The sequence below is a fragment of the Schistocerca serialis genome, chromosome 3 (genome assembly GCF_023864345.2).
Source record: "Schistocerca serialis cubense isolate TAMUIC-IGC-003099 chromosome 3, iqSchSeri2.2, whole genome shotgun sequence".
Classification (NCBI taxonomy): domain Eukaryota; kingdom Metazoa; phylum Arthropoda; class Insecta; order Orthoptera; family Acrididae; genus Schistocerca; species Schistocerca serialis.
In genome coordinates, this window is record NC_064640.1 from 199472929 (window position 1) to 199496331 (window position 23403).

Sequence of the window (23403 nt, forward strand, 5' to 3'; positions counted from 1 at the left end):
CTCCAGGGATTCCTGTTTGAGTTCACATTCAGCAGCTGTCGGACTGTTAGGAAAGTCCATCTACTATAGCTAGTCCGCAGCTCGTGGTCGTGCGGTAGCGTTCTCGCTTCCCACGCCCGGGTTCCCGGGTTCGATTCCCGGCGGGGTCAGGGATTTTCTCTGCCTCGTGATGACTGGGTGTTGTGTGCTGTCCTTAGGTTAGTTAGTTCTAAGTTCTAGGGGACTGATGACCTAAGATGTTAAGTCCCATAGTGCTCAGAGCCATTTGAACCATTTTACTATAGCTAGGTCATACCGCATCGATGGGAAAAGTCAGCTTTTAATTGACCTGAGGCCAATGACCGCATAAAAGGCAACAGTTAAATCGGCTTTTAATTGTTGTGAGACTGGCACAAGAAATTAAGAAACAGCTTGTTCCACAACAGATCAGTGTGTCTCAGGGGTCATATTCAGAATGCACGGCACAATGCATGTCTTCATTTCAGCTATGTTTGTAATTGTAGCACTGGACATAGCATCTCCCAGATAATCCCACAGCCAGAAGTCACGCGGCTTAAGATCAGATGATGTGGAAGGCCAGGCTGTAAGGAAATGATGGCTGGTAATCCTAGTATTTCCAAAATGCCTCTGCAGTAGCTGCTTCACTGGCTGTGTAATGTGTGGTGGAGTGCCATCTTGCATAGAAATGAACCTATCCAGATATCCGTGCTGATGAAGGGTTGGAATGATGGTGTGGACACTCATAGTGTTTGCCAGTGACAGGGCAGGTAACAAAAACCACAGAGCCCACCTCCTCATAAAAATATGGCTCTATTATAAACGATACCATAAACCTGCACCGCGCAGTTCTCTTTGCAGAATGAAGCAGTATCGGTCGATGTGCCAGCAGTTTTTCCATTGCCCTTATTGTGTACTTCTGTGTATTGACATGTCCATGGAGATGGGAATGGGCTTTATATGTGAACAATAAATTCTAGAGCCAATGTTTGTCTTACTGTTAGGTCAGCACGAAGCAACTCTCAAACATGAGTAATTTTGTATGGCTAGCAATGCAGAATGTTTTGTAGAATTTTATGCACTGTGCTCACTGGCATGTCATAAGTTTGGGCGATTCCCTGTGCACTACACCTTTGCACACCACCATTCAACTCCTCCTGTAATGCCGTGGCACATCTTCTACTGATGTCAGATCAGTTGTTTCCCCCTCTTCCACGCTGCACTTCAAAACAACTTGTCTTTTCAAATTTTGTAATCATTTTCTCCAGACTCTTAGTATACATTGGACCAATGCCTTTTTTCATACCTTTGAGTGTCAGGAACTTGTGCAGAGCTATCAGTTCACACTCACAGTTCATGTAAAAGATCTATACCAGCAGCACACAATCCTGCATTGACACAGTCATGCCAAGCATCTCAGGCACAAACTGAGGAACAGTCAGTACTCTGCACCTTTTATTTTGCATATTCTGTCACTTAAGCACCACCTAGTAGTAAAATTTTCGTTTTTTTTTTTCTTTTTTTTCCTGTAATATTTTCCCCTTCTTTGATAATATTCCGTTCAAATTTTATGTCAGTCTGAGCCGTGTTCATTTTTTACAGTGTTTTGGAACTGGTATTTAAATTATAATCACCCTGTACAGTCATTACATTGAATTTCCCTGCATAATGTTATATTTATCATTCATAGCTACTATACTGTAACGTTACAGGTGGCAGTTTCACAGTAAAAACTAAAACTTGAAGTATTTACTGTGAAACTGCCACTGAAAACATTACAGTATAGTAGCTATGAATGATAAATATAACATTATGTAGGGAAATTCAATGTAATGGATGTACAGGGTGATTATAATTTAAATTCCAGTTCCAATACACTGTAAAAAATGAACACGGCTCAGACTGACATCAAATTTGAACGGAACATTATCAAACTCATGTAGAAAACAAAAGGATGGTGCCCCAAGAAGGCCTTCAACTTTAATTTGATAATCTGGGGCTTACTGACTAAATATTTCAGTCCTCCTGAAACCTTATTGAAGATGGGACCTGCAGGATAGTACACGCGATTCTGTACAGTGGCTAAGAAAAATTGGTTTTGTCTTGCGTTCCTTAAGTGGACACTATGGTTCCTTTTCAGTGAGTCTACAGTTTGTTTCTGTGAGCATGATGCAAACTTTTGAGAATGATGGAAAAGGGCAAATATATAAATTCAAGATAAGGCACCCTAGTCTGGAAATAAATAGTCAAAAGTTGTGGTTCTATGGGGTTGTGGAATAAGCAGAGGCACTTTACTTGTATTTATGAACAAATAGAAGGGTTGGGAAGTTGACATGTTGTATTGGGTCAAGTGCCTGTATAGAAGAGTTCAAACTCTCACTGTGTGTCTCAGAGTGTTCAAAGTGTTCAGTGAATTGGAGGAAGTGGTACCACAGTATAATGACAAAAAATGACAACCAACTGTATAGACTTCTAACTTGTATAAAATGGCAGTGCTTGCTTGAATGGTAGAACATTTGAATATAACACTCACTTCCCTGATCATTTGTCAGGAGATTGTCAAAAATATGTGAGTACATTACTGCTATTTTTAAAGAATTAACATGCTGTCAGAATGAAACATAGTTGTGCACTTTTAATAATTTTATCATACACAAAGCATCTAATCTTGACTGTTGTGATGAAGTTCTGTCAAAACTGAAATCTAACAGATGTTTTTACTTAAGTTGGTCCAACAGTCCCTGTTAAAATATTCGTCTGTATAGTATAAGAAGCTGCCTATCAAAATGTTTTTCAAACTCTGTTTAAACTGTGCTTTATCTTGAGTGATTTGTTTGTTCAGATAATTTCTTTAGTTCATTTACTTAAATTTTTGTTGGAAATCTAGTTTTGTAGCAGTGACAGACGCATTGCAGCTTAACACTTTCACATACAGATGTTTTTACATCATTCCAAAGAGTCTTAACTGCAAAACTAAACCAGTTTCAATTGGTAAGGCAGCAGTTTACAGTGAAGGTGCAATCTTGTCCGTCTAGATGTATTTATCTTATGGCACGTATTAGATAATATGGTTACTTGGTAAAGACAATTTTGTATTGTTAAAGACAATATTTTCAACAAAATAAGCATTCAGCATGGGAAAGTTTTTGAAGAAATTAATATTGTTGGATTGTAAGTCATGATTTAGCACCATGTCACCATGTACAGTGCCATGAATGATAATTTGTAAATCTTTATATTCGGTTGCTGCATAAGTTTAGCTTTTTTGTTTAGCATGTTGGTATTCTGGTTGCCATGGATTTATTTATTGATTATCATTTTTTATTTGTAGTTCACTGTTATTATTTGAAGTGACATATTGTCATTTTGTCACTTGGAGATAGTAAGTGCTGTGGATGCTAGAAAATGTAGTGGCAAGTGGAGAAATTGGAACATTTCTAACATATTCTTCTGTTTGAGTTCAATAGGAGGGTGACCATGCTTGCTCGTCATCAGTTGACTCATGAACAACACTGACCATTCCTGTCCTGTTGACTATTCCTGTCTTGTATCATTACTGGTGATGACAAGTGGTGTCTTTATGCTAACATAAGGAAAAGAAAGGAATGGTTCAGCTCAAACAAATCAGCAACTCCCCGTACAATGACCTGCTTGCATCCACATTTGCAATGTTATGCATCTGGCGGGACAGCGATGGTGTGGTGTACTGTGAATTGCTTCCTGAGGTGTAACCAACACTGCTGATGTTTATTGTCAACAAATGAGATGTCTTTCAGATGCAGTCCAAGAGCAGTGACCAGAAAGACTGCGTGAAGTGATGCTTCGCCATGATTATGACCACCTGCATCTGCTAGACAGACAAAAAACACCATACAAGAGTTAGGCGGGGAAGTTACTCTGCACTCGCCTTATTCACATGATTTTGTGCCCTCAGTTTTTTATACTTTCCATTCTCTATCAAACAGCCTTCAAGGCACTTCCTTTCCAGATGAAAATGGCTCGAGAAGTTCTTATCCTCAAAACCACGTGATTGCTACAGTCATGGAATTGAAATTTACCCCAGCATTGGCAGACTGTTGTAAATAGTGAAGGAGAATATATTATTGATGACTAAAGTCTCTCTTATGTGTATCTGTTGTGTTTATTAAACATATAGAAAAATGCTACAAACTTATGCACCAACCTAATATAAGTCCATTTGGTGTCCCTTCTCCATTTTATGTAACATATGAAGATCTGATTAAGTTTGTTTGTTAATTCTGTAATCTGGGCTGTTCCTTGGGCTCACAGTCAGGCAAATTGAACAACCTTCTTTATATTTCTGGTTGCGATCTTAACTTTGATACCTGAGGATTTATAATCATGTTATATTTCTTCTCACTAGCTGAGACGTGTACCATATTGACCCAATTATAAGACAAGGTTTTTTCCCAATTTGTCATTCCAAAACTACAGAGTCATATTCGCAGATTTAACTATTACTGCTGTGGTTAACATTTTTAATCTTGTTTAATAGAGTATACAGAGGTCATGTTACTTTTGAAGGTGAAGCTGTGGGTATTGAGCTCACATGCAGATTTATTTTGTTGAATTTGAAAGGATAGGGCTGGGCAATTGGTCTTGTAACAGGCTCAAGATTTCCCAGTATGCCAGAGCACTCAGTACAGTATCAATGTTGCTGGAACATTCACATGACATTTAACACACGCAGTCACACAGCACTAGTGCAAGGGATACTATGAACTAGTCACTACAACAATGTATTGCTCTGCTTAAAATTTGACTACATTGTGAAACACAGGAGGAAATAGCACCAAATTGTATGTTAGCAACTCTTGTTGTATTTTATCACGTTTGCAATAAAAGGTCTCATACATGTATGGATACCCTGTATAAACATAATGCTGCTTTTTAAGTAAATATAACATTCAAAAACAGAAATGTTGCCCTTCAAAAACGTTACTTGATTCTGAACCCTGATCAGTATTTTATTTGATTATGCGAGACTAGAATGATTCACTAAGTGAGTTGCAAATGACAAATTCAGTCGCTGTTCACATATCAGAATACTGGGTAAAAACATTACCAGCCTTTAATCAGCTTTAGAACATGATGCTGACATTCAGATGCAACAAGAAGGAAAATTTATCGAGAATGAAATGTCTAACATGCAAAATAGATCATGTTAAACTGACTGTAATTGTTGTCGCGAGAATAAATTGCAGCAGCTAGACCTGTCGTGCAGATAGTATCAACAGACGTGAGTAGATGGCGGGATGGGCACAATTTCAGGTATTGGACTGAATTGTGATTGCGATCTTTTATTTATGTTTTAGTTGCTGTGTTGTTATGTATGATTTGCAGTCCATGTTTCACAGTTGCTCAAGCAAAGCACTGCAAAAGAGTTTAAGGGAGAACAGTGATACCAGCTTGGCTGTGAGAACTAGATGAGTGCGGGGAGGAATGTAGTGAGTGATGTGTTGCCAACTATGGGAATCTATACAGCATACTTTGGGTTTTTAGGAACATCTATCATGTTTAAATTGCAGTTTGCCTCAATCCATTTGTAGTTGGAATTGAATTATCTGTAAAATTGGATGAATGCCCAACAACAGTTTTCATTTCTGCAGGAGATGGTAAAAGGATAGATTTGGGCCAGTGGCATACGTATGTGTTTCATGCTACAACATTGTCTACACTCACCATGATGTATGACGGGAACAAAAGGGGGCATGTCAGCTGCTGGTTATACAGGGTGTTACAAAAAGGTACGGACAAACTTTCAGGAAACATTCCTCACACACAAATAAAGAAAAGATGTTATGTGGACATGTGTCCGGAAACGCTTAATTTCCATGTTAGAGCTCATTTTATTTCGTCAGTATGTACTTACTTCCTCGATTCACCGCCAGTTGGCCCAATTGAAGGAAGGTAATGTTGACTTCGGTGCTTGTGTTGACATGCGACTCATTGCTCTACAGTACTAGCATCAAGCTCATCAGTACGTAGCATCAACAGGTTAGTGTTCATCACGAACGTGGTTATGCAGTCAGTGCAATGTTTACAAATGCGGAGTTGGCAGATGCCCATTTGATGTATGGATTAGATCGGGGCTATAGCCGTGGCGCGGTACGTTTGTATAGATACAGATTTCCAGAACGAAGGTGTCCCGACAGGAAGACGTTCGAAGCAATTGATCGGTGTCTTAGGGAGCACGGAACATTCCAGCCTATGACTCGCAACTGGGGAAGACCTAGAACGACGAGGACACCTGCAATGGACGAGGCAATTCTTCGCGCGGTTGACGATAACCCTAATGTCAGCGTCAGAGAAGTTGCTGCTGTACAAGGTAACATTGACCACGTCACTGTATGGAGAGTGCTACGGGAGAACCAGTTGTTTCCGTACCATGTACAGTGTGTGCAGGCACTATCAGCAGCTGATTGGCCTCCACGGGTACACTTCTGTGAATCGTTCATCCAACAATGTGTCAATCCTCATTTCAGTGCAAATGTTCTCTTTACGGATGAGGCTTCATTCCAACGTGATCAAATTGTAAATTTTCACAATCAACATGTGTGGGCTGACGAGAATCTGCATGTCATCAACACAGATTTTCTGTGAACGTTTGGGCAGGCATTGTTGGTGATGTCTTGATTGGGCCCCATGTTCTTCCACCTATGCTCAATGGAGCACGTTATCGTGATTTCATACGGGATACTCTACCTGTGCTGCTAGAACATGTGCCTTTACAAGTACGACAGAACATGTGGTTCATGCACGATGGAGCTCCTGCACATTTCAGTCGAAGTGTTCATACGCTTCTCAACAACAGATTCGGTGACCAATGGATTAGTAGAGGCGGACCAATTCCATGGCCTCCACGCTCTCCTGATCTCAACCCTCTTGACTTTTATTTATGGGGGCATTTGAAAGCTCTTGTCTACGCAATCCCGGTACCAAATGTAGAGACTCTTCGTGCTCGTGTTGTGATACAATACGCCATTCTCCAGGACTGCATCAGCGCATCAGGGATTCCATGCGACGGAGGGTGGATGCATGTATCCTCGCTAATGGAGGACATTTAGAACATTTCCTGTAACAAAGTGTTTGAAGTCACGCTGGTACGGTCTGTTGCTGTGTGTTTCCATTCCATGATTAATGTGATTTGAAGAGAATGAATAAAATTAGCTCTAACATGGAAAGTAAGCATTTCCGGACGCATGTCCACATAACATATTTTCTTTCTTTGTGTGTGACGAATGTTTCCTGAAAGTTTGGCCGTACCTTTTTGTAACACCCTGTACACAGCCAATGAGAGAGTGACGGGTAGATGATACTTTCGGAAGCAAGAGACAGTATAACATTATCTTTCCAGAACAGAAGTAAAATCCAATATGTATTTGGATCAAAAAATCTGTTATCAGGTCCCACCATAACCACAACCTCAGAAATGACAACATATTCGGATGAAACTGCCAAATATTTATGACAACAAAGATTTAAATTTAACAGCTGTACTACGAGGGGTGATGATTAAAAATAGTGATATCTCAGATGACAGGATTAATAAGTGAACATATAGAAAAGAAAATGGTTTGCTAATTAATGTAAACCATTTCTTTTCATTTATTTTATTTCTCCTTATATTATCAGAATGTAGACAAGTCAATAAATGACATTAATTTAGAATAGACATAATGTTAACTTTTTAGGCAGATGCCTTATGCCATTGAAACAGTTTTAATTTTGATAGGTCAGAAAATGTTAAAAATAAATTTTTCACAAGAAGCCTCTTGAAGAAAAGGGGTCTTCTTATAATCACGGTCATCTTATACTAGAGTAAATGTGGTACATTCACTAAAAACTATGCAGTAAAAAAACAGTGAGCAGCTAATAGAAGAAATTAAAAATATCAAGACCCCCATTGAGCCCAACTAGTATCATATGACATACACCTATACACAAACATGCCCATTACACAATCACTCAAAAGTCATCAGGTGAAACGTCATAAAACATAAACTATCATTGCCTGAAAGTGTTGAATTCATGGACGCTCTTGACCTAGTACTAAACTACAACTATTTTACATTTAATAATAAAATGTACATGCAACATAAAGGTGTGTGTGTGTGTGTGTGTGTGTGTGTGTGTGTGTGTGTGTGGGGTCGTGTGTGTGTGTGTGTGTGTGTGTGTGCGCGCGCGCGCGCTGAAGCAAAAGCTCTTGCAATAAAATCACACTCTATGGATAAAATTATTAACTATGTTGATAATACATTGCTCTGGGTAGATGGTACACAAATGATTTAACAACATTCTTGATATACCCAATAAAGAGGACAGAAGTATGAAGTTCACTTGTGAATGTGAAGCAATCGTAGCATCAGCTTCCTAGACTTAAACATCAGTAAAATAAAAATTTACACACCTTCTAATTCCACAGAAAAACATCAGATGACACCAACACACACAGTTCATCTTGCAACCTCACGACACATATACATGCTGCATACAGAGCACTAGTTAACAGAGCCAACAGGATACCATTTGATAAATATGTGAAGCTGAATGAACTTGGTACAATCAAATAAATAGCTGCAGCAAATGGATATGGTGAAACTCTTTTTGAGAACCTCTTATAGAAAAGAAGAAACAGTAATAAACCAACTGCTACACAGAAAAGTAGAAGAAACCGCTGCTTTCATACCATTCACAAGCAAAGCTCTGCTACAAAATAGCAAACGTTTTCAGACTGCTAAACTTAACATTGCCTTCACAACACAACACTGGGACACAACATAAACACACAAAAACAGGCACCTGTAAAATAATATATAAAACATGCAAAGCCCTCTATGTAGGCTAAACTGGGAGAGACTCCCAAACAAGATACAGTGAACAAATAAATGCTTACCATATAAACAGTTAAAATAAATCAGCAATAGCCACACACATTAACGACAGTGGCCTCCCATGATATTGTGAATGATATTCAAATTTTAGGTAAAAAGGAAAAGGGATACCAAATGGACTTATCAGAAATATTCATTCATGGTACTGCGGGAGTTGCTGCCGTCAGGGAGGAAACTTCACAGTACACCATGAAGTGTTGTGCTTTGGAGAGAACAGAGTTGATAGTTCAGATACTCTGTGGTTTAAATAAATTTCCTCATTTTTGTAGTAGTGATTTTTTTTTTGGAGTTTGTTGGTTGAAAACTAACAAAAAAGTTTATTGAAGCGTTCTAGCTGGTGTGCATCATTTGATTAAATCTAAAGAACTGGAATTTCTATAAAGTGGTGACCATACAAGTGAGTAAAAACAGTAAAATGGACATGTAGAACCAATCAGTATCATCAGCTTGAGACATAACTGCAGGGCAGTTGAGAAAGGAGTCGACAGCCTTCTGGGACAATTTTCAGAGTCAAATCACAGACCCGCAATTTGCAGTGTCAGAGTGAGGGTGCCCGATGACCAGTCTGTGATCACCACACTTTGGCTTGCAATGCTGGCATTTGAACAGAATGAAGTAACAGACAAACACGTGAAATGGTGAATGCATTAGATGCCAGGGCGGCTACACACACACACACACACACACACACACACACACACACACACACACTCTCTCTCTCTCTCTCTCTCTCTCTCTCTCTCTCTCTCTCTCTTCATACTCGAACCACCAGAAGAGCAGTATGCATGTTTGGGGCTCGGCACATTCAGCAAGTTTTGCATAACTGGCAAATGGGGGACAGGTCTCCCTCCAAGTATTGGTGGCACTTGCATGGCATTGTTGGAGATGTAGAATTACCAGATGGGATGCTGTGGCACATAAGGTTAGTATGGCTACTAGGCAGTAAAAACAGTAGTTGTCATTTGAGAAAACTATGGTTTTTACTGTGCTGATAGCATTAGTGGACACAGTTTGTGCAACATTAAATATCTCACATACAGCGAGTGTTGCATTAGTTGCTGATGAATTCAAAACATGAGAGGTGGCAGCTTTCCAGAGAGGGCAACAGTCGGGTGTAAGTAAGCAGCTGCATGAACTGCAGAGACAGGTGTCCTGTTTATTAGAGGACGATAAGAGCTCACCCAGGCAGTACATAAGGAGTGACAGTGGGATGAAATGGAGCAGTTTTCAGCAGCAGGTCTGTTGGTATCACAGGCAAAATGGCAACGGAGCTGTGAGATGCATGGCACCACGCACCTACCCAAATGGCATTGGCAGCCAGCAGTGGGCGCAGCAGGCTGCAAGACTTGACAGAAGCGCTTATAGCAAGGAAGTGAGTAACTTATCTCACTTACCTAGCCCGTCCCGAATGTAGTACATCAGAGACGTGAGGGCAACCACTACTGTCTCATAGATTGTGGGTTGGACCTTAGTGTACTGCCAGTAGGAAGCTACATAGCAAAGGACAGGTCCCCTCAAGTACACCTCATGGCAGCAAATAAGTTACCAATAGCCACACAGGTTAAGTGTACAATAAAAGAATTCTGATTGGATTTTTATTATAGCAGAAGTATCGGATGCCATACTATGTGTTGATTTTCTGTACCACATAGAAGTGGAGGTCAATATTAGTGGCACACAGATTTGCAAAGGCAGTGAGGTGGTTATGAGCAGGGTGAAGCACCATGCAGGCTGCAAACCGTGCAAGTGAATTGGTACCTTCAGGGTGGAGCAGTGCCAAAGTGTCACGTGTACAACAAGTGTACACTACACAGTGCACCATATTCAAACAACACTGAGTCAGCCGCTGTCACAGGACCATGGAAGTTAACAACAGATTGTTTTGTAATAGTGAAGGCAGAGTTCAAAGACTTACTGCAAGTGGGCGTGTTACACAGGTCCGACAACCGGTGGACCTCACCATTGCATTTGGCGAAGAAAAAGTGCGGTATGTGGAGTACTAGTGGTGATTGTGGGGCACTTCAAACCAGTACAGTCCCAGATCGCTACCTGATGCCCAATATCAGGGATTCTACCAACTTAATGGCAGGGATGACAACATTTGGTGTAATTGACTGCAAAAAGGCAGACCATCAGATTTGGTTGCAAAAGATCACATACCAAAGACAGTGGTGATAAAACCTTTTAGTTTCTTTGAATACATGCAGATACCTTTTGACGTGAAGAATGCAGCGCAGATACAGCAGTGGTTTATCGAGATACTACGAGGATTACAGATGATATATTAGTATTCTTGAAGTTGGCACGATTGCATGAACACCACCTTAAGGCTGTAGTCAAGCACATAAATAAACATCGAGTTGTGATTAATGAGATAAAATTTATGCTCTGGTGGCACCAAGTAACATGTTTTGTCAGGATTATCTGTTCTGGAATAATGACTGCAGCATGCCAGGAAATGTTTTATACGTGCCGTTACACAGCTATGATCTATCTTATTCGCTGGGATATGTTTTCCACAGTTATCTGTGACTGAAAGAACTTCCTTTTTTGATATACAATAGTAAATTCGACCCCAGCTGATGTGTAATATACCAAGAAAATACTTATTGCAAACAATGTATTTTCCTCATTGAGGATTATAGTGGTAGGTGTAAGATTTTGATGTTCCACTGCCATCACTGCGATGGGATCGAATAGCTCTGTTTACTTTCACTGAACCCTAAAGATAAATGTTCTGTTTCAAATAATCCCCCAGTTTCCAAAATGAATAGCATACAATTTTACTTCGTTCATTAGGAAATTTCTCAGGACACCGTGTGGGGCAATGGCAATCACAATATTTTAGCAGGTTCCTTCCATTCTGACTGATACACTTCACCACTATTTTGCAAATGTTCTTAATATTCTTCTTTCGTTTATGTTTGTGCCTTCTCCACTTTCTTCCTCTTCCATCATTTTCAGTTAGCTTAGACTGTGAATATATGTTGGGATATTCTGCAACTGGTGAAGATGCTCCTTCAGATACCAAAACAAATAAAAACAAAGTAAGCTTGGTACAGAACTCAATACCTGACAGTAATGATATTTATCAAGTAATAAAATGCAATTATTGATTTATGAGAATGCAGTGGAAGCAGATTATTATGATCATGCACATACCATCAGTAGAATCATGAGCAAAATCTCTACTTCTTGCACTGCAAACTTTATGTTTACTGCTACTGAGTTTGAAAAGAGTATCTGTAAAAAATACAAATTGTGTAAGGTCAAGCCTCAGTTGTACAATCATTTTTTGAAGTGCTCTCCTAAACGACAACAACAAAATAAATAAGTGACAAGATACACTTTAAATCAGTTTGTTAGTGTATAAAGCATAACCTCAAAATGAACAAAGATGTGTTTTCATTCTATGAAGTAATATAACTAGTAATAATTTTGGTTGACTTACCTAGGACCGAAACAGATGATGTGTTAGACAGTGAATTAGGAACATAATCTTCCTTGGTAGACATGCTATTGAACACACAAAATGCACAAAAAGATTGGGCTTGGATCACTATGGCAATGAGAGTTTCTTATAGCCCGCTTCACATAGGATGGCGCTTCCATGCATAGAGGCAGAGCAATAGGAAGGCGTGGAGGGGATAAGGTTTGCGAATGCGTGGCAGTGGCAGAGAGCGGGCAAACAAAGTCCGTGTTGTCGAACTGTGTTGCTGCGGACAACAATCATGTTCATTTGCCTTTGGTACATCATATTATATGTTCAAATCTCTGAGGGAGTAATACATTGTAAAACTGATTTTAATCATTCGTCTACATGAGAGAAATCTTACTTGTGAGTCTTGAGGTTGTGTACACTGCTCCACAGCAATTTACTGTGTGATGTCAGAAGGCGAGAACAGATGATACAGCTTTGTGAAGATGTCAGGAACAATTTTTCTCAAAATGACAATTGTCTAATGACAAGATCATTGGAAATAGTTGCAATGATTGCCATTTATTGTGATTTGGACTGTATTATAATGGAAAATGTAATACATAGCAAAATAAACTTCAAACTCAAACCGAAATCATTATCTCTGTTTGACAACTGGTTCTGCCTCATATAATTTTTTAAATCTATGTAACACACATATGTAGGTGTGTTTCACTGCTGTTCAGTGTAAATCACTATGAATGAAAGAAAATTACTGGTAGCAAACACAAGTGGAAAAGACTATCTTAAAAATTGTCAGTATGTTATCATATTGTTCAGTGTCAACAGGCATTATAAGTTTAAACTAACTCATTCTACATTACAGTGGGAGAACGCATTTATGATCCATTGAACAAGCTAACAATTAACCATCTTCTGTGAATAGCTCGATGGAATGCTGACCGATAATGTCGAGAACCACCAATATTGCAACAGGTAACCCTCCCTTTCATTTTAAGGCATTTTCCAATTTGCGCCATGAAAATGATAGGGGTTTACGTGTCAAAATATGGGAGCTTTTGACGAATTTGTGCAGCCGCCTTCTCACAAGTAACACAACAGGCTGGGAAAAGCTTAACTTCCCCTTGTACAATGTGTTGAACATTATGGTCTGAATGCTTCTCAGGCTACATATTCCTAATCAATAAAAGTTAGGAAGTTCTACAGTACAGTGTATGCAATTGATATGTTGTCAAAAATGTTTTTAAACCATGAGTCTTTTAAAACCAAGATAGATCATTACTTTGCTTTGTTTCAAAGTTTAATCATAATATCATCTGCTATCTGAGTCCATGTCCAAACCATGTGATCCTAAATTTAGTATGATACGTTCAAGGCTTTTATGCATCTTCACCTCCATGTGAAAGTCTTATTTTTGAAACTTTTCAGCGTGACACACACAGTGTGCCCACACTGAAGTGGGATGTTGTGTGTTGCTTCATGCCCAAGCCTTTCAGTGTGTGTTATCTTGAATGTTTTGTTTTCTCACCCATGTCGCTCATAACCTGTGCGCAAATTAATTCTATCAGATTATTCTGACAGTAATATGTGGGTAAACGCTAAACTGTGTGACCACATTCTCATGCAAGAAAGTCAAAATTATACAGTCTGTCATGTGGCTTTTATAAATTAACGAGCTGCGGGAGTTCACCATGAGTCTGGCTTATATTGCCCAGAATATTTTTATTTTTCTGCCAGAGCTCAGTATCCCCTCTCCTGGTGCTTGTACTTAGTCATTTCTCTGTAACATCTGAATAATAACTGGCATGGTAATTATAATGACCGACTTCTAAGCTAGATGTGGCAAGAATTGTTCAGTGAATCACTTCTTTAAAGTGACAGCGTTCATTTTCGAATGGTGGTCGCTATTGTTTTTCTTACAACTAAATACAAGTTTACTCTCGGGAAACAAATCAGAAGAAGAGGCAGCATGCGGAATAAGTATCTGAGAACCTTTTTGTAAGGGAACTTTAAAACTGCCAGTACCATCACTCATTTTCCAGCAGGTATTCATGGAATGATTCAAATCCACACATGTTTCATCAAGGTAATACACAGTGGAACTAGTTCCTCCTCTTGTATCGTGCATCTTTATAATGGACATGCTTTGTGCTGCTTCTATGTAACTTCTGTCAATTAAAAACTCTCTTCTTAACATGTTTAAAACCACTGTATTTTAAAATTCTCTACATTGATGAAGCATTACCTTGCTCAGGCATAATTGTAACAAGTTTTGTGATGTTTGGTATTCCCTTCTTATATACATTTCAAACATGGAGCGCTTTAAAACATCATTGTCAAAACCATATAGTTGTATTCAGGTTTCTTACAATTTTGATTATTTTCAGGTGGCATGAAAACAAATTTTCCTGAGGTTTCTACAGTTCTGACACTTTTGTTTGCTATTCTCTGTACAGTTCTCTTGCCGATATGTGCTTCTGCAGTTCATTCATGAGTCTCCAGAATGTCAAAAATAGAAGTATCGCTTTCAGACTCACATTTGAAGAAGTTATAAATGTGGTATATAAACCACCTCGACTGCTTGTGAACACTCCCTGTTCTGCACTCATAGGCAGCACACCGCACCTGGTACACATGGCGCTCGGGGACCACAGCTCAGCTACGCCACCTGAGAATGGGCTTGTAAAAGTCCGAAACCGATCCTGTGAAAATAAAGTAATTTACAACTGAAGCGGTATTTTCAATCTCTGCTTGTGAAGCATCTACATCTACATGATTACTCTGCAATTCACAATTAAGTGCCTGGAAGAGCGTTCATAGAACCTGTTCAAACTATTTCTGTACTGTTCTCCCCTAGAACAGCGCCCAAGAAACACAAATGCTTTTATCTTTCCTTGTGAGCTCTAATTTCTCTTATTTTATTATGATTAACATTCCTCCTTATGTAGACGGGCGCCAACAAAGTATTTTCGCAGTGTGAGGAGAAAGTTGGCAACTGAAAGTTCATAAGAAAATCCTGCCACAATAAAAATGCCTTTATTTTGATGATTGCCACCCCAATTCGCGTATCATATCCACGACAGTCTCTCCCCTATTTTGCGAAAATACAAAACTAACTGCCCTTCTCTGAAATTTTTCGATCAATTCTATCTGCTGATAGAAATACTTGAGATGAGGGCAGGAAAGCATAGTGTAAGTAGTCTCTTTAGTAGACCTGCTGCATTTTCTAAGCGTTCCACCAATAAATCACAGTCTTTGATTTGCTTTCCAGACAACATTATCCATATGATAGTTGCATTTTAAGTTCTTCGTAGTTGTAATCACTAAGTATTTAGTTGAATTTACAGCCTTTAGAATCGTCTGTTTTATCCTGTAAACCAAATTTAGTGGATTCCTTTCAGTACTCATGTGGATGACTTCAGACTTTTCATTATTTAGAGTCAATTGCCACTCTTCTCACCATACAGATATCTTGTCTTAGTCGTTCTCCAATTTGTTTTGATCTCTGTTGACTTTATAAGATGGTAAATCACAGCATCATCTGCAAACAGTTTGAGAGGGCTGCTCAGATTTTCTCCTAAACCGTTTACTGGATTGGGTAGAGAGAAGCACCTGTAACACTTCCTTGCAAACACAAGATATCACTTCTATCACATTCGATGATTTTCCGTTGATTACTACATACAGTGGTCTTTCTGACAGGAAATCATGAAACCAGTCACACGACTAATATGATACTTCATAAGCATGCAATTTAATTAAAGTTGCTTCTGAGGAACTTCACGTTTATTGCTGTCACATGACATTTTCGTTTAAAAATCACACCAAGATGTTTTGATACACATTCACAGCTATACTGCTACAAGAAAGTAACATTGACATATGAGTAAATAATTTGGTTGCTCTGTGAATGAAACTGCATTGTCGCAAAATATGGCAACAGCGCACTATCCCCTGAACTTAGCTCACAAACAGATTTCCCACACTGTATCCTCTCACACTCCTACCCTCTCACTACCCCCAAGAACACGCTACAAAGGAGCATGCCCCTATTCACGAAATACCATCCCCACTGTAGTGACTGAACCATATCCTTCACCGGGTCTTTGACTATCTGTCATGCATGGAAATCATTCCCATTCCTCCTAGAGTGGTATTCTGCTGCCCACCTGACCTATATGATATCTTGGTCAGTCCCTGTGTCACAACCACTCTTGTCCCTTTTTACACAGATTTTATCCTCATGGAAGACCCACATGAGAGACCTGTCCAAATTGTCCACCTAGCACATTCTACTCTAGTTCTGTCATGGGCTTATCTGATCCCGTAAGAGGCAGGGCCTCCTACAAAAGTAGCCGTGTCGTATACCAACTCTGCTGCAATTTTGCACAGCATTTTACATTGATTTGACTACCAAATGACAAGCCACTCAAACAAATGGCCCACTAAACTGTGGCCGTGTACAGAGTTGACCGCCTGATGGCGGAATACGTTGTCGAGAACGACAAACTCGATTCCGACAGCCGCTTTGCAACTCAGGCCATTTGGATTCTTTCCCCTGGCACCGACTTTTCATAACTGCATACTTGGGAGCTATCTTTGGAACACATCCTTCATTCCTGTAATCCTCTTGGCTTCAATCTCAGCTAACCCCCCAGCACCTGCACTCTCTTCCCCGTGGTCTCCTCTTCCACAATTCTGTCACCACTTTCCAACCCAAGCTCCTGCACCATTGTCAGTGCGCACTGCACAGACTCGCTGGTTCTGCTGTGTGTGTGTGCACCACATTCCTATCCTGTGCACCTACTGCCTCCCTCTGATCTTTCAGCCACTCTTCGCTAACTTTCCCTCTTGCTCCCTGCCTCCCTTTCCATCCCTTGTCCTCTCAACTCAACATAACCCTACATCACCCAGTCTACGTGCCAAATCACGGTATCGACAAATTTGTGTGTGTGTGTGTGTGTGTGTGTGTGTGTGTGTGTTTGTTTGTTTGTTTGTTTATGTTTTCCCTAGCTTGAAAAAGAATTCTTATGAAAGCTAACGAAGTTTGCTTGCTGTTGTCTTAACTCTTAAATTATATACATTGTGCCAGAACTTTCCATACCATATTAAGCAAAGGTCATTTGATAGATCACTGATAACCCTTATTTCAGATTCTTTTCCCCAGCTGAAGTATCAGAAAACTACTTCTAGGGATGCTCAGACTAGTTTAGATGATACTGTATCTCCTGGGCTGATTACTCCGTCAGTTCTGAATGCCCCACTGACCTGATGAAAGCTAATGATAGCTGTAACTTTGACATATATATTTATTTTCTTTGGACTCTTCGAGATGACTAGAACATATGTCCACCCTTCTCAGCCAAATTGGACATGAGGTCTGTGTGTGTGTACTGTGCATATGCTTTTCAATAAACCAAGCTTTTCACTATTTTTGTATGATATTGTGGTCACAGTTCAGTTGTACTGCAAACTCACGGATAAGCATGATATGTCTGCCTGTGGAAATTTACATATCTATTTGCTCATTATTAGTGACCAGAAAACGTAGCATCTATCTTTGGCAAAATTCACATCTGCTTTTGCAAAATTCACGTCTATTTTTGTCGAAATTCATATTTATTTTCTTTGTTTGTAAATGATTTGATGCACAAATTTAAAAGGTTGTCACGTTACGTGAGTGTAGACAAGCAAATTATTAGTTCTTTGAAATTGACTGTTAAAAAAAAAGTGCTCATTGGAAACTTTTTGACTGGAATGTTTGCTTTTGCAAAAACTTAAACACATTTTTCTTCTGAAACGGCCTTTGTTTTCTTCATTTGGCTGTATTCAAGCTTTCAAAAATAATTGTTCAGTTAAAAGGCAGCAGCATTTTCCCTCCAGTTAAGTGAAAGCGTCTCCAATATAAGTTTGGTCTGTATCACAGTTTTCCTCTTTCAGCTACGTAGTAACATCTTCATCATCAATTCCTTCTCCTCCTGGAAGGTTGTGGAACATACAAAGTAATTGATAATTCTGAATTGACTGGCTCATTACTGTCACCCACTACTGGATCCAACTTGACATCAATGGATGGCCACAATTTTCTCCAGCTCTTCACCATGGTAGCGCTCTCTGCTTTGTTCCATGTTTTGACTGCTTGGAAAACAACATCACATATGTTAGTTGCTTTCCATGTTTTCAGCATTGTCTCGATTGTGTCATTTTCACTTTTGTTCAGCAAGGAGACGAGAAGTGAATGTCGGTAATGACGTTTAATTTATTCCAAAATTCCCTGTTCCGTGGGCTGAATTAGGGCTGTCACATTGGGTAGGAGAAAGAGTGCTTGCATATCATGGGACTTCAGAGAAACATCTGAAGGATGACTGCGAGCATTGTCAGTTATAAGGATAGCTTTCAGTGGAAGCTTTTTCTTCTTTAGCTCTTTTCTCACTGCTGGTACAAACATTTCATGGAACCAACAACAGAATATTTGTCTGTCCATCCACACTTCCTTCTGGGTGCAATACTGCACTGGTAGAGTTTATGTCAGTGTGTTGAAAACAACGTGGATGTTGGGATTTTCCAATCACCATAAGCGGTAGTTTATAACTCCCATTTGCACTACAACATGCCATTAATGTTATGCACTGTTTCTGTTACTTGTAACCATGAGCTTCCTTCTCGTTCTTGGTGTCTAATGTTTTTGAAGGAAGCATTACTTGTTTTTAGTTTTATTTTTCACTGGAGTTATTTGTGTATCACCTATTCATGCATTTGTTACATTCTTAACATTAGTTTTATGTCTGTCTTGTTATAGTACTTACCAGAGTTCTGACACCCACTGCTCTTTGACCATTTGTATAGTTATCAATAACTGTGTAAGACTGAATGATAATCCTTCACTCAAAATTAGACATGGTTTTCCAAGTGTTCTTCAACATTCAAGTTATTGTCAGTAGTGATGTAAGCAAGTAACACAATCTATTTGCAGGATAAAATATTTCTCAAAAACAATAAAAAATATAGTATGGCTATTGCAACAAATGAGAGTTCAGGATGTGGAGACACCTGAATACATAACAGTGACTGGGGCGTAGCAGCATAGTTGGGCTGCCATAGGACGAGGCATGTTTTCTAAAATGGAAGCCAAATTCACAGCTGTGGTTTGGCGCTAGTAAAGCTCGCTGTCCCAGAGCAGGATATAGTTTTTGAGAAAAAGGTGACCAAATCTGTGTTTATCGCATAGCAAATGCTGGTAAGCAGCGTCACATTCTAAAGAGCAGCGTGCCAGCATCCAAACTGACGTATAAGCTTGGCGGTAACCAGCATCAGCATTAGAGAGCTTGAGTAGTCCCACAGAATAGTCATGTGATTTCTTGTGATGGGTGAGTTGCTGTGTACAGTGCCTTCTCACCAGACAGGCTACAACTACACCAAGTGGTGTATCATTGGTGAATTTATAGTATACTACCATCAGCTATGCTCTTTACAAACATTCAGAATGGATTAAGTTTGTTCAGTGATTTTTTATTTGAGGACTGGTGTAATAGAACTCCAGAACTAGAAAGAGCTGGATTAAATTTTATTGTATGTTCATGCATATAGAAAGAAGCTTGTAACACAACTTACATGACAAAACTTCATTTCACTTCCATAGTGCATACAGGAGGTCTGTGGCATAACCTATGAAGCTTTGGAATGATCTGTCTAAGAGACGTTTTCTGCAGTTCTGTTGGAAGATAATATGTGAAAATTTCTAATTAACTTTCAGATTATTAGAAGTGTATCTTTATTTCATTGTATTTGTGCTGGAATAAGTAACTAGTTTCTTTCAGTTCCTGTATTGTGCAACTACTGTCTAATTTGGAAGAAGCAGGTGCACAGTTTGTCATATTCATCTTGACTGCAAGCATAGTTTCCTATATGTCTTTCTAATTGTTTCTGTGTTATATTTAATTGGACATGTCAATTCAGTTGATTAAAAAATTACCTAGAATGGTAATGACATATAAATGAAACAACAATCAGATCATTATTCACAGAAAAAGTGTCTACTTACTAACGGCAGCAGGGAGAGATACATAGGAAAATATCCCCTGCATGACTTCTTGTTTGTACTGTCTGTGCTTCTGTCTATTAATTATGAATTTGATGCTATGTAGTTACTTTTATAAAGTGAGGCTGCTTCTTTTTCCTTCAGGACACCCTGTACGCAGAGCCAGCTGAAGAAGTATCACTAGAAAGACATTGTGAATACAAGTATCTATTTAATTTCCGGGGAGTTGCAGCCAGTTTTCGATTGAAACATCTCTTCTTATGTAAGAGTTTAGTGTTTCATGTTGGTGACAACTGGATTGAGTTCTTTTACCCAGCTCTGAAGCCGTGGGTACATTATATACCAGTTAGTAGTACAGCGTCAAGAGAAGATATCAGGTGAGTGCTGTTTCATATATTTCCTTTTATTCAGTTTATTCACATTCAACACTTTCTGGATGTGTGCCACCTCTAATTGACATAAACAGAACATTAAATTTCAACCTTGAGTGCAAGTGTGTGTTCATGGCTGTGAAGTGTGGGTGCTGTCATTTTGCTCTTAGGGTGCTTAAGATTGTGTATTCGTACACATTTCTATCATGTCACTGTTCATATGGAAGCTGTTGTAGTCCTTGGCTGCATTAGATTGTTACAAAGTGTTGTAAAAACATTACTCAGATTATTTCTTTCACTAGAATGTTCTTCTGTTGAGCGAGTTATTGATGATTTTGTTGATAATGTTGAATAGTCAGTTGCAATGGATGAGCTATTTTAGTCACAATGATGACCTGTGGTGTATACAGTATTGTGGCTAGATGTTACATTTTCATGATGTTCGACACTGTCATCACGTTGTTTTATCATAGAAAATAACAGTTCCTTGTAATAGGCTGTCTGACAAGAAAAGTGAAGCACCCAAGATAAGATAAGATAAGATAAGATAAGATGCTTTATTGCCAAATAACATGTTTTTATACAGTCATTCGATTGAGAACATTGGTGACTCGTCAGTCTTTAACCTAAGTTGTTACAGTATTTTATATACTACAGGAAATACGTCATACGTACATTGCTTATTATAATGAAAATACAACATTATATTTTAAATCTTTTCGTAACTCATCGAATCATTACTATAGCCTTCACACACCTATGTGAAGTATGGATGTACTGAACGGGATACAAACCGCCATATAATTCTATATATAAACATGAATATACAGTGAACATGTATACTTTGTTTGTATCTATATGGCTTCGAAAGTATACCATTTGTACTTGCATCTTTACTCCCTATTCCTATTTATAAATTCTTCTAAACTATAATATTGCTTTTTATTCATTTAGAAATTCTTCTAGACTATAATAACCTTTGCTTTTTAGGTATGTGCCAATGGTATCCAATGTGGATTCCCCAAATATTGACCTTATCTTATTTCTGCTCTTCAGAGCCATGTAATATGGAGTATTTTCATATACGAGTCGGTGACAAGGTAGCATGTATTTCAATTTATGTCTAGTTTCATAGGCATGTGTGAATGTATTTCCTTCAAACAGATGTGAGTTTTTTCTGTTCAAAGAGAAGTATTTCATATATGAAGATGGAAGGGATTGTCATGAAGTCCAGGCTTTTGAATAGTGGTTTGCATGAATGTCTACTATTGGTTCCTGTCATTGCTCTAATTTTTTTTTTTTTTTTGTAGTTTGAAGATTCGAAGGAAGTTTGTCTTTTCAGCACCCCAAAATATTATTCCATATCTTATAAGTGTTATGAAATACGCGTGGTATACAGTTTTCTTCACTGTTAAATCCATTAATTTGTGTAGTACCCTCATTGCATAAACTAAACTATTTAATCTCTTCAGTAAACTGTCCACATGGTCGGTCCATTGCAAGTTTTTATTTAAAGTTATCCCAAGAAATTTTACAGAATGAACTGTGGTAAGTTCTTTACCTGAATATTCTATTTGTGATATACATTCAGTAGTTTGTTTGGTCCTGAAGTGTATGATTTGGGGTTTTTTCAAGATTTAATTTCATAACATTATCTTTTATCCATTGTTCAAGTTCTTGTAGAGTTTGTTTCGTGGTCCTTACTAATTCGTCAGTGTTTTTGCAGCAGACTACAGCAGTTGAGTCATCTGCGTAAAGTATTGTATCTGTATTTACTTTGCTAGGCATGTCATTTATGTAATATAAGAACAGAAGTGGTCCTAATATCGAGCCCTGGGGCACGCCTGCTTGAATTTCTTTCCAGCTAGAGCAAGTTTTCTTTCCCTTTTGATGTATCACCACTATTTGGTATCTGTTTTTTGAGATAAGATGAAAACCATCTTATAGATTTTCCATGGAAGCCATAGGTACCCAATGTTTGGACCAGTAGCTTATGGTTTACTGTGTCAAACGCCTTTGAGAGGTCACAGAAAATACCAGATACACTTTGTTTGTTGTCAAGGCATTTACTTACTTTGGAGATTAGTTGATTTATAGCTTTTAAAGTGTTTCGTCCCTTCCTAAACCCATATTGGTTATTGAGAATAATATTACCTTCCTTATTGTACTTTTCTAATTGATTACATACTATTCGTTCAACTATTTTAGAGAAAACTGGGAGTATAGACACTGGGCAGAAATTTACTAAATCATCTTGTTTTCCCTTTTTGTAGACTGGACGGACTTCAGCATATTTCAGTCTGTCTGGAAAGCAGCCCTCATCAAATGATTGGTTTATTATTTTACAGAGTTGACTCCACAGGTTGAGGGAATATGACAGTATGAGCCCACTTATCGGTATGACATTACACCCCCTTTGGCCTAGATGTGTGGACTGCTTTGGTTAGGATGTCATAAAACTGTTGTCTCCTCTCCTGCTGCGAGTTGGCCCACAACTGTTGTAGCTGATCCTGGATATTTGGCACTGAGATGAAGTTTACACCTGAGGTCGCCACACATGTGTCCTATTTGGGACAGATCTGGAGATCTTGCTGGTGTCCTATTTGGGACAGATCTGGAGATCTTGCTGGCATTGGGATAGCC

The 23403-nt window shown here is 38.8% G+C and overlaps 1 protein-coding gene across 1 annotated transcript in view; it reads left to right on the forward strand.

Moving 5' to 3' along the window:
• Positions 1-23403, forward strand: part of LOC126469911 (O-glucosyltransferase rumi homolog) — a 134472-nt gene that overhangs the window by 64728 nt on the left and 46341 nt on the right. Inside the window, exon 5 of the mRNA XM_050097275.1 lies at positions 20534-20766. Coding sequence (XP_049953232.1) covers positions 20534-20766 — 233 coding nt within the window. The remainder of the gene's footprint in view (positions 1-20533; positions 20767-23403) is intronic.